This window comes from Gossypium raimondii, chromosome 8 (assembly GCF_025698545.1).
Source record: "Gossypium raimondii isolate GPD5lz chromosome 8, ASM2569854v1, whole genome shotgun sequence".
NCBI classification, from domain to species: Eukaryota; Viridiplantae; Streptophyta; class Magnoliopsida; order Malvales; family Malvaceae; genus Gossypium; species Gossypium raimondii.
In genome coordinates, this window is record NC_068572.1 from 8093845 (window position 1) to 8106924 (window position 13080).

General features: G+C 34.5%; 1 protein-coding gene across 1 annotated transcript; it reads left to right on the forward strand.

Annotated features, from left to right (window-relative positions):
- The first annotated feature begins 9798 nt into the window (after nt 1-9798).
- LOC105790650 (F-box/kelch-repeat protein OR23) lies at nt 9799-12808 on the forward strand. The gene is made up of 2 exons (XM_012618358.2): nt 9799-10917; nt 12310-12808. Exons 1-2 carry the CDS (start codon nt 9950-9952, stop codon nt 12599-12601), a joined length of 1260 nt encoding a protein of 419 aa, XP_012473812.1. The 5' UTR covers nt 9799-9949; the 3' UTR covers nt 12602-12808.
- The last annotated feature ends 272 nt before the right edge of the window (nt 12809-13080 follow it).

Below are 13080 nucleotides of genomic sequence, written 5' to 3' on the forward strand. Positions count from 1 at the left end.
ATGGTTAATTAGAAAGAGAGAGAACTAGAAGGCAATGATGATATTAGAGATATTTTGATGATATTTTATAATTATTTAATTAGATAAATATTATTTTATTAATATTTTAATGAGATATTTTATTATTATTTTATTTAGTATATAAGGAAAGAAAGATGAAGAATTATCTTCATCTTTCCATGCACCCATGTGAGAAGAGAAGAAAGAAATTTTATTTTCTTTACAATTTGGTCCTTTACCAAAAATTCACCATTTTCACTTATAAATCAAAAGAATTTCCATAGCTACCAAGAGAGTAAAATAATAAGGAGATTATGGGGAGCTAGAATATCAAGTTAGATTCAAGAAATAGAAGTCGTAGGGAGAGAAAATCAATTTAAAGATTGAAATCAATAGAACAAGGTAAGAACATCAAGATTTTATTATATTTTTAAGTTTGATATTATTGAAAAAGCATGAAAATGATGTTAAAGTAGAGTTTTCTTATATAAGGTTCTATGTTCTTGATATGTTAGTGAAGGGAAATAAGAGGAAGATATGGAAATATTGTAGAGAAAGGAAATGAGGGTGTTAGTGATGGAAATATTATAGAGAAAGGAAATGAGGGTGTTATAAACTTGGTATTCAACATTTTGCACTAAAACAGTTTTTGGACAGCAGCAGCAGGCTAAATTTGAAAATTCACCAAAAATTTTACAGAAAGTTTGTACAGAGAAGCTCAAGCTGCGATATCTGGGACACCCAATTTTTATACTATTTATATTGAATTTGTTGTGCTTGGAATACTTCATTCTTTTCAAAGATACACATTTCCAATCAATTTCTTTGTTATCCTTCTTTACTATTTTTGATAATTTATTCCTTTCGAGCTATGCTCAGAACTAACTTTATTCTTATCCATTGTTATGACCTTTTTTCAAGCATATTGCATTGGAATAATGATTAATGGACTAATAAAACTTTCACAAGGGAGGTTTTACATATTACTCTAGAAGTTTCTAAATAATACAGGAACCTGAAACAGGACTATTGTTTAGAACGCACCATGTTTAAAGGTTGGAAAAGGAAGAGTCTAAATTAGGACTTTCTCTTTGAATTTTGTTGTAAAAAACATTGATTGAACAAAATGACAAGATGTCGTGTTGATGACAAAGCTTAAATAAACAAGCAAGTAATGATCATCAGACAATAGGAAGAGGTTTCCTCAGAGAAGAAAGCCTTCATTTGTGCATGAGCCTTTGGTACGACACCCTGGGAATGGTGTAAGGGACCAGAGAGATTTAGATCATGTATCCTTGAATTGCGATAGGAGAGGATTGAGGAAAAACCATATATTTCTACCCTTGGGTTACAGTGGGAGAATGATGGTACAAATTTTGCGTCCTAGTGGATTAAACTTTGAGGTTTACAGTGGGGGCAATCTGACTAAGTGTTTCTTTGAAAACGCTAGTTGAGCAAGAAGGCGTTGTAGCATGTCAGTGATAAAGTCTTAATAAACTTCGAGCATTTGATGCATTTTGATCATCTCATCCTCATCTTAGGCATAATTAGGTTCATTATACAGGTTATGTTCCTCAGAGAACAGATCGGTGAAATCACAAAGCTTTATCTCCCTGTTCAGCAGTGGAATAGGTTGAAGATTGTAAGTCTTACCTCCCTGGTCAGCAGTGGAATAGGTTGAAGATTGTGAATCCTATCTCTCTGGTCAGCAGTGGAATAGGTTGAAGATTGTGAGTCATATCCCCCTGGCCAGCAGTGGAATAGGTTGAAGATTGTAAGTCCTATCTCCCTGGTCAGTAGTGGAATAGGTGAATCCTATCTCCCTGATCAGCAGTGGAATAGGTTGAAGATTGTGAGTTCTATCTCCCTAGTCAGCAGTGGAATAGGTTGAAGGTTGTAAGTCCTATCTCCCTGGTCAGCAGTGGAATAGGTTGAAGATTGTGAATCCTATCTCCCTGGTCAGCAGTGGAATAGGTTAAAGATTGTGAATCCTATCTCCCTGAGCAGCAGTGGAGTAGGTTGAAAATTACAGATCTTATCTCCCTAAGCAGTACTGGAGCAGATCGAAGACGGTGAATCTTATCTTCCCAAGGTAGTAAGGAAGCAAATTTAAGCCACTAGCCTTATCTCACTGGTCAACAGTGGAATAAGTTGAAGATTGTAAGTCCTATCTCCCTGGTCAGCAGTGGAATAGGTTGAAGATTGTGAATCCTATCTCCCTAAGCAACAGTGGAGTAGGTTGAAAATTACAGATCTTATCTCCCTAAGCAGTAGTAGAGCAGATCGAAGACAGTGAATCTTATCTTCCCAAGGTAGTAGGGAAGAAGATTTAAGCCACTAGCCTTATCTCCCTGAGCAGCAGTGGAGTAGGTTGAAGATTGTAGACCTTATTTCCCTGAGCAGCAGTGGAGGAAGTTGAAAGTTACAGATCTTATCTCCCTAAGTGGTAGTGGAGCAGATCGAAGACGGCGGATTATATCTTCCCAAGTTAGTAGGGAAGCAGATTTAAGCCACTAGCCTTATCTCCCTGAGCAGTAGTGGAGTAGGTTGAAAATTACAGATTTTATCTCCCTAAGTTGCAGTGGAGCAGATTGAAGCCAGTAATCCTATCTCCCTGAAGTTGCAGTGGAGCAGATTAAAATAATAGATCTTATCTCTCTGAAGTTGCAGTAGAGTAGATCGACGGTCTTATCTCCCAGGGTTGCGTGAGCAGATCGAGAAAGCAAGTCTTATCCCCCTAAAGTTACAGTGAGGTAGACTGAGAATAGCAAATCTTACTTCCCTGGCGGTGTAGTGGAACAGATTGAAGCTACAACAGTGAATCGTAATTCCCCCACATCACAGTTAAGCAGATTAAAAGTTACGAGTCACCAATCTTATCTCCCCGACGTTGCAGTAGAGTGGATCGATACACCAATTCCTATACCTCTGAAGATGCAGTAGGATGGAATGTGGCTGCTTGAAGAAGAAGAGCACCAAGATCCAGCGTGATCGGGTAAAAATTGGTCATTTCTAAAGTCTTTGCTCCGTTCCTATTACACGACAACGAGCAAAGAGGGGCAGCTGTAATACCCAATTTTAGCCCGGGCTCACAAAAAAATAATAAACCCAAAATAATAAAACAAAGTCTAAGTCCAGTAATATCATTTGTCCCGATCGGAATGGCCCATTACTTGAAAATGTTGAAGGTCCATCTACAAGCTTATGGAAACATAATCTTCAAGGATATGCAATCTTAGATATGATATATGCAATCTTAGATATGATATATGCAATCTTAGATATGATATGCAATCTTAGAAGATATGATTTTGTAATCTTAGAGATTTAATTTGTAGATACCCTTTAATCTTAGTCGTTGATGTAATTGATCTGTACCGTTGGATTTGGGGAGGCTCAACTATAAATAGACGCCTCTCCCTTCATTGAAAGGGACTTGAGTTGGGAGTAATAATAATTCTTAAGAGTATTCACTCAAATTTCTCTCTCTTTTGCGTTCTTATTTTCTGTGGCTTGTTCTTATTTTGTTGATTTGTGTATAATTTATTTATTGATTTGTATATTGTTGATTTCAAATCTCTTTTTCCCTTTTTATTCATTTTCAAATTCATTATTTTCAAATTTGTTTACATTTTATTTTGCCTTATATTTTATTTTATTTTATGCTCTTTGTTTTAAATTCATTGGTATTTTTATCGATGCTATTTACTCCTCTATTTGTTATTTTAGTTTTTTATTATTAAATTAATTATTTTAACTATTATGTGGCATTATTAATCTTGTATCATTATTATTTACTTTTTATGCCTTTAAATTTCAAATTTTGTTATATATATGCATGTATACATACATATGTTTTATAATATATATATATACGTACACATTTTTTAATTTTTTATAAATATATATATACACATCCTTTTATATATTTTCTATGTTTCATAATTTTATATACATACTTATATTTTTTTACATATTAAAATATGTATATTTATATTTTTATAATTCACATACATATATATTTTTCTTATATGTACATATATATATTTTTATATTTTATAATTTTATCAATTTTCTTTGTTATTATTATTGCTTTACTTGATGTTTATTTATTTATTTATTCACATGACCATTATTATCATTATTATATTCTTTAAATGTTTCAGTTTTATTTGTTTATTTACTTGATATTGAGTATACATGATTGATTTGTTTTTTATTTATCTTTTCATTATTATTATTATTTTTGTTCTTGATCATGCTATTTATATTTACATTATCACAATTGTTACTCTATTATATAATTGTTACCCAAATTCGTATAAAGAGAAAATTTTGAAAAATAAAAGCAATACTCGGTATTTGGAATCTTCAAGAGGATTGAGCCCTAACGTATTGGGTTTCAACTCTTTCGTTGAATCTGAATAATCGAGAATGCTCTTTAATCAAAACATAAATAAAAAGCTCATTATCGAGAATTCAATACGTTGTGTCCTAACGCATTGGATATGACACGTTGTTTTCTCGAGATGAGGATTTTTTCTAAAAATAATAAAGGTAATATTCAATGTTTAGAATTTTGAGAAATTGTGCCCTAACATATTGGGCTGCGATTTCTTCATCTGACTTAAACAATTGAATATCCTTTTAAATTTTATTGCATGAGTTTTTTTTTTGGACAAGCTCATTTTTTAGGAAATGAAATATCATGCCCTAACTCATTGGGTGTGGCATTTTTTCTTTTCGAAATGAGAGGGTCTTATCGAGTAACTTGTTTTATACAAGTTTTAAAAAAAAATAAAAGATCGTATTTTAAATCTCTTCAAAGTTTTCAATTTTCGACATTAAGACATTAATTAATTAACTAGGTACCAATTTTTGGGCGTTACGAGGGTGCTAATCCTTCCTCGTACGTAACTGACTCCCAAACCCGTTTTTCTGAATTTCGTGGACTAAAATCGTTGTTTTAATAAAGTCAAATTGCTTATTAAAAATAACCACTTTTTAAGGTGACCCGATCACACCTAAATAAAAGGATCGGTGGCGACTCCCATTTTCATTTTTTTTCAAAATCCAAGTCGACCCTGTTTTTCAAAATAAAAATGGTGTCAACAATTACAATTTAGTCATTTTTCATATCTAAGCTTAACTTCTATCAATTTAACACCCAAATCTTCAAGAAACCAACAATGGAAACTTTCAAAAACTTTAACTGTTTTGCAAATTGATACATGGGCTAGCTAAATCAAGTTCTCATGGCCTCAAAAACATAGAAATTACAATAAAAGGGCTTGATTGAACTCACCAATTGATAGTCGAAAGTTTTGAAGCAACAAACCCTATCTTCCTTTGTTTTCATATGCACAAACGAATAAGAAGAAAAATATGACAATTCTCCACCATTTCATCTTTTTATACCATGTTTAAGTATTAATAATTTGATTTAATTAAGTAAATATTACTTTAATTAATTTAATCTACCCTTAATCAAAAGTTAGTGGATACTTTCATCATATTCCATTAACACACTTTATAAAATGGTTTAATTTCTATTTTTGTCTTTTGGTTAATTAAAAATCTAGAGCGATAAAACTTTTATAATTTAATCCATGTACCTTAATTAAGCAATTAATAGACAAAAGTAAAGGACCAAAGTCTAATAAACTTTTATACCAACTCCGTAAATATTTATTTTTAATATTTACGGAGCCAGATTACGAAAATGGAGTTTTGAAACCACTTTTTTCGACACCATTGAAAATCAAGCTGTTACAAGAAGACTTTTAGGGAGGGAGTGATAGTGACAGTGGAGAACAGTTGAAACGTAACTCAAGGCAGAAACGATTACTTTGATTAAAGAACTCATTAGTAACTACAATTGCTGCCGCCACGAGTCGCGTCTTAGCTTGTTTCCACCGTCACTGTACTCCCTCCTGAAAGTCTTCTTGTCACCACCTCTGACACAAATTCTGGACAATGAGGTTAAGGATACTACTTTGATGGAGAAAAATAATAAGTTGATTATACTGGTGAGCCTCCTTTTTCCCTATGATTATGATCTCAAACTTATGTTTGGGGTTTATAAAGCATCCTTTTTCGGTGGCATGAAACTTGAACCTGTGACTGCATAACCACCGCCAACTGGAGGCCCGAGTTATACTTGAACCCATGATTGCATAACCACTGTCAACTAGGAGCCCTAGTTATACTTGAACCCATGACTATATAACCACTGTGAACTGGGAGCTCGAGTTGCAATGTAACATCTTCTAAGGTGATGGTGCACTCCCCACATGAGAAATAAAATGTGCGGGTCTTCGAGCACTACCGAATCACCATAAACTCAAACATACCTTAAAACTATCACAATTTCTCCGTAAAACACAAACATAAATAAATTTCTCCCCAAATTTCCAACACCCAAAACACACAAAAAAATTCGCAAGGACAAATGCTTCCTGCTAATTTCTATTTCTCTCTCCAAAATCGGTCTATTTCCCTAAATTTGGGAAAAAACCAACCTAATTCCCTCATTATCTTTCAAAATTGGCATTTTTACATAATTAACCGAAAAAAAACTTCATATAAAACTTTAAAATAATTCTATAATTTAGATAATTACTCACAAATTTTAAATATTTTAATTTAGGGTTAAATATAAAATTAGTACATGAACTTGTTCACTTCTCCCAGATTGGTACTTATGGTTCTTTTGTCCCAGATTGGTACTCAAACTTTTTTTCTGTCCAATAGTTTAGTACCTGAGACTAACGGTGTTAATTTGTTGCTGATGTGGTAGCGCTAGCCAATCGCGTGCCACCATGTGGCATCCTCTTATACTTCATTTTTTTTATTTTTTATTTTCCCTCATCTTCCCTTTTTATTTTCTTTTCTTATTTTCCATTTTCTAGGCCTTCTTTTACTTCATCTTTCTTCCAGTCAAAAACCCTCAAAATTTCCCTCACTTTCTCACCATCCAATCACCCCATTTTTGCTATATTTATAAATATGTGTTATCACCATTCACCATATACTATTAAGATTTCAAGATAAAAAGTAATGAAATGCAAAAACGAAAAAACCAGTGGAGTTTAACTCATTTAAAAACTTTCCCCCTGAAATATGAACCATTATCATTTTTTTTAGATTTCATATTCTTGTCATGAATTGCCTTTCTTCAAGTTTTCACCTGTCACCAATGCATGCCCATTTACTTCTAAATTAAACACCCTTGAACGTAAATTTAAAGGAAACTAATCAATCAATGCTATATTTTAAAAATTTTGGGTAACAAGTAAAGAACCTTTTTTGTTATTTCTGCAAATTTGTTGACTGCATACCCCTCAAAACATTGAACAGATTAAATTACATCAAATAGAAAATGAGTGAGAGTTATGAATAGACAAGTGAACAAGAATCATTACAAAACCCATCAATCCATAATAACATAAAATCAAATAAGAAGAAAATGACTTCTCCCTACACTTCTTGCCCATCTTCACTCCTAAACTTGGACTTGGACTGGCTCACTTGAAATAAGGGTCTGTTTGATTGCCAGTAAAATATTTTCCGTAAAATAATTTCGGGAAAATGTTTTACTTTTCTGTAAAATGATTTACTGGAAAATATTTTCTGGTGTTTGATTGAATCTGTGTAAAATATTTTCTACTGCTTGGAAGATTTCAGTAAATATTTTCCGAAAAAACTGCTTTTACATATATTGATATATATTAATAAATTTTATATTTTAAATTATTTTTACATATATTGCAATGATTTATTTATAATAATACTCAATTATTAAGCTACAATATTAATCGTTATAAATTGAAAAAAACTAATATCAAATAAATTGTTTGTAATTGTGTTAAAAAAACAAGTATTGAATAATTAAAAAAACAAGTTACTGGAAAATCGATAAACAGAAGCAATTTTCTACCGGAAATGAAGGAAGGAATGAAGGAGGTGATAGAGAGGAGAGCACGGAAAATGTCTTACGGAAATTGAAAGGGTAAGACATTTTCCCTAAAATGTAACTCATTTTCCCTTGTTTTGGAGTTCATTTTCCAAATGGAAAATGTTTTCCGCCAATCAAACGCTGGAAAAGTTGGAAATGATTTTCCGAAAAATCAATTCATTCAATCAAACAGACCCTAAATGTACGAATGCAGCTTAAAAGAGCGGTCTTCATCTTGTGCGAAAGACTCATCCCAGGAAAGTCAAAGAAAAGGTCCAACAGAGCAGCGCCTTCGAGCAGTGCCCTCTACTCCAGTCAATTTGAAGAAGAGCTGGCTTTTAACTGTAAACTATCAACATATCGAGATTCAGGACGCGATGAGGATAAGCCACAGTCCAAGATGATTCAACGGTGGTGGCTCGATTCGACATCGGAGAGCAGCGGTAGTGAAGCAGCCAGGGGCTTTGAAAACAAAAATAAAGTAGAAAAGAAGAGGAGAAGCGGGAGAGAGAAAGGAAAGGTGGTGTTTCTCCGATCAGTGACGGCTCAAAGGAAATGAAAGAGCAGGAGGAAAAAGTTGACCGGAGAACAAACGTCGGTGACAACGTTGAAGTGCAATGTGGTGCATGATGACGGCGACTAGGGTTGGGAAAGAAAGGTAGAGGAGAAGAAGAAAAGAAAAAAGTAAAATGGAAGTGGGAAAGAATAAAAGAAAAGGGAAAAACAGGTAAAGGAAATAATAAAAAGAAAAAGGAAACGTGCCACAATTTCATTTTATCACTTGTTTCAAACTTGACGATGTTAAAAAAAAATACTAAACGAGTGAATGAGAAAAAAATTCGAGTATTAATCTGAGACAAAAAATTTATATGTATTAATTTAAGATAAATAGACAAATTCGGATATTAATTTTATATTTAACCTTTTAATTTAGGGTAAACTATACCCATGGTCACTTTTGTTTACCTTAGGTTACATTTCAGTCACTTATGTTTGAAATGTTACGTTTTAGTCACTTACGTTATTGTGTTGTAACATTTTAGTCACTGAGCTGTTAATTGTCGTTAATGGTGTAATGGTAAGCTGACGTGGCACGTTAAATTATCATTTCAAACAAAAATGTTAGGTTAAATTATACAATTGGTCCCCATAATTTTTCGTTTTGAGCAATTTAATTCTTTTATGTTCTTTTAACTTTCTTTCTTTATTTTCTTTATTTTCCATTCTCTTCTGCTTCTCGCTCTGTTTTCCTACCTTCTTTATTTCTTTTAACATACCAGGAAGTCGAATTGGTAGTGAAGAAAGAAGCATGGTATGGGTTTATGGGTTTATGGGTTTTGGTTATAGGCAAATGATGATAGTCGACTTCCTACTTCTTTTTTCACTGCCAATTCGACTTCCTAATATGTTAAAAGAAATAAGAAAGATATGAAAATAGAGGGAGAAACAAAAGAGAATGGGAAAAAAAAGAAAGTTTAAAGAACATAAAAGAAAAAAATTAAATTACTTAAAACGAAAAAAATATGAGGATCAATTGTATAATTTAACCTAAAATTTTGTTTGAAATGATGATTTAACGTGCCATATCAGCTTACCGTTACACCATTAACGACGATTAACGGCTCAGTGACTAAAATGTTACAACATGATAACGTAAATGACTAAAACGTAACATTTCAAACATAAGTGACTAAAACGTAACCCAAGGTAAACAAAAGTGACCATAGATGTAGTTTACCCTTTAATTTATTTATCTATTTCTTGAACCTATTACAATTTAGATATTTGTGTGCGATATCGTCTTGTACGTGTCAAGAAAGTGTAGCATATAGGAGCTGTTACTTTCCTGCATCTATGGAAAATAATTTTTTAATAAGGTAAAAGTAAAAATCAAAGGTACAAGCTGCAGCAACTGCTTGCTGGGAAATTAATCGATTTTAGTTTCTGGAACTGAAACTCAATTGTCGCAGAGGGGAATATTAAAAATAAAATATGCCAATTCCTCCATCATTGGCATCCACGCTTCTTCACCAGATCGATCAAGACCAAGCCCTAATCCCCGGCCTTCCAAACGACGTCGCTGCCCTTATCCTTTCCTTCCTCCCATACTCCCACCACTGCCGCCTCAAGCCCACCTGCAAGCCCTGGTACATCTTCCTCTCCTCCAAAACTCTCCATTCCCTCCGCCGTCACCACCGCCGCCGCTCCCTCTCTCACCTCCTCTGCGTCTTCCCCGAGGATCCTCACATCTCTTCTCCTTTCCTCTTCGACCCCCAACACCTGGCCTGGCGCCCGCTCCCTCCCCTGCCTTGCAACCCCCACGAGTACGGTCTCTGCAATTTCACTTCCGTCTCTCTCGGCCCCCACATCTACGTCCTCGGCGGCTCCCTCTTCGACACCCGCTCTTTCCCTCTAGACCGTCCTTCTCCTTCTTCATCCGCTTTTCGTTATAACTTCCTTACTTCCTCCTGGGATCGCCTCGCTCCCATGCTTTCCCCACGCGGGAGCTTCGCCTGTGCTGCGATTCCCAGCGCTGATCAAATCATCGTAGCCGGGGGTGGCTCCCGCCACACCTTGTTTAGGGCTGCTGGGAGTAGGATATGTTCGGTGGAGAGGTACGACGTGGAAAGAGATGAGTGGGAAGCATTAGACGGATTGCCCAGGTTTCGAGCTGGTTGCGTGGGGTTTGCGGTTAGAGAAGGTGGGGAAGAAGGGGAGTTTTGGGTGATGGGAGGGTATGGAGATTCGAGGACTGTCTCGGGAGTGTTTCCAGTGGACGAGTATTATAAGGATGCTTTGGTGATGGAATTGAAGGGAAATGGCGGTGGGAAATGGAGGGAACTTGGGGATATGTGGGGGGCAGGGGAGACTCCTAGGTTTGGGAAAATAGTTATGGTGGAGGATGAAGATGGGGGTAGTCCTCCTGCTATTTTCATGCTTGATGATAATGATATCCTCAGGTAAATTACACTTCTTTTTTCTAGATAACAACAATTATGTAGGTATCATCGAATTTATTGTTTTCTTGGAAAAATTAATTGTGAAATTCTAGCATGTTTGCAAAGTTGCTTTTATCTGAGGATATTAGAGATAGTATTATAAGGTTGCCAAGTGTTTCAATGAGTTGATAGTTTTGCTAGGATTAAACATTGTTGTAACTTGTGAGTACTAAAAATCTTGTTTCGGTTTCTACTATGTGGTCGGGGAGCTGTATTCTTATATCAAAGTTTGATGCATTACATCTATCAGTAATGAAAGCATCGTTATCAACTAAATTCAAATATGGAAACAAATTGCACATTGTGTTTCCTTTGGTATCACAACTATATATTGCAACAACATAGCCCAAAACATTGATTCCTTATGTGTTTTTTTTTTTTTTTTATTCTTTTTGGTGGTAATGATTAGAACCATCCTTCCCTTCAAATTTACTTGTCAAGTTAGAATATTTCACTTTAATCACTGGTACTTGTTTGATTAGTTACTAGTTCCTATCGACTATTTAATTGATTCATGTACTGAACAACTTGAGTGAGGATGTGACCGACTATCTGGTTTGCTAGATTTGATGTTTTAAATTCGTATGTATTATTCAGCAGTGAAAATCACAGCCAGTTCAAATATTGATTATTTTTGTATCTGTAGACGGATGCAGATAATGGCTAGTCCAAATCTTTTGGACTGTTCTGTTCAATTTTAACTTGGCTAGAATTTACAATATTTCGATAGCAGAACTTCATATGTGTTTTGTGAGGAAAAAATATAAGCTGTATGCATCAGGATTTTAAAACCCTATAAACTTCTAATGGTCTTACAAACAATATTTTATAATTGTGATGCTACTGCCATCATTTAATAATATTATCATTAAAAAGGAAGGAAAAAAAAAAAAAAAACTTTGTTCCCACTTGGCAGGTTCAGCATTTGATACCTAGAATCCTGTCTTCTTCACAGATTTTATCAATATATTTCTCCCTAACCGCTTGCAAAGTCTTGGTTACTTGAGAGAATAAGCTTACATTTCAGCATTTCCTTGACATAGACGCATGTGAGCTCGTTTTAGCCTAATTACCAGTTTCAGATAATTGTCTTATCTCTTCTGTTAGAAAGCTGATAAATCCCCTATGGCATTTGCCTCTTTTTGATAGGTTTTATTTACTTAGATGCTTGTATTGAACTGTATGATTCCCTCTCCTATCAACAACAATTGCATTTTATATAAACATTCTCTGCAATTTTAGTTTCCCTTTTGGATGTTCTTTTTTGAAGGAAAGACAGAATTTGAAGTTTTTTTTCCTTTATGTTCTTCTTGGGTAAAATGGCACAGTCATCTTTGCTTTATCTATGTGCAGATACGACATGGCTTCAAATCGTTGGCAAAAGGAATGCAGTGTACCAAGGAGAGCTCCTTGTAAGAGTTCTTATGGTTTAGTTGTCCTGAACGAGGAGTTACATGTAATGACAATTGTAAATGGAATTGATTCAACTGAAACTCGACGGTCACGACAGCAGAAAAGGGCGGGGACATTGTTCATGCAGATATATCATCCTAGGAAGAAGACCTGGAGGTGCCTTGTCACAAAGCCACCATTCCGGCAACCATTGGATTTCAGTACCACAGTTATGTGCCCAATTCAACTGTAAATGTAAGAAAATCCCCTGCTTATTGCAGTTAATCACACGTAAATAATCTGGCCATTCATATATTATGTCTGTTGATACTTCTGGTTCTTTATTTGCATTGTGCAGTCTGTATGATATATGGTTTATCGAAATATAATATGTAAATGCCTCATTGATAGAAGAAACAATAGCTTACGCAATTGAACTACTATAATCTACGTTTTGTCATGTTACTTGTGTCCTATTCTTGCATTTTCATTTCAAACATCAATCTCATATTACCTGGAGGCTAGAACCATAAGCATGGAAGTTTTATCCTTCATCATTATTCATAAAGATTGTGTGAAGGGTCCAGTATATATCCTGTAAAAGTTATAATAATTACATAGTTTCAGTTTTTGATGGTTCTTCTAGCTCAATTTGAGGTCTAAAATCTGCTAGAATAAAAATAATGAAATCCCCAAGGAAAAGTTAGAGAGGTAACTAAAAGTAGACATTTT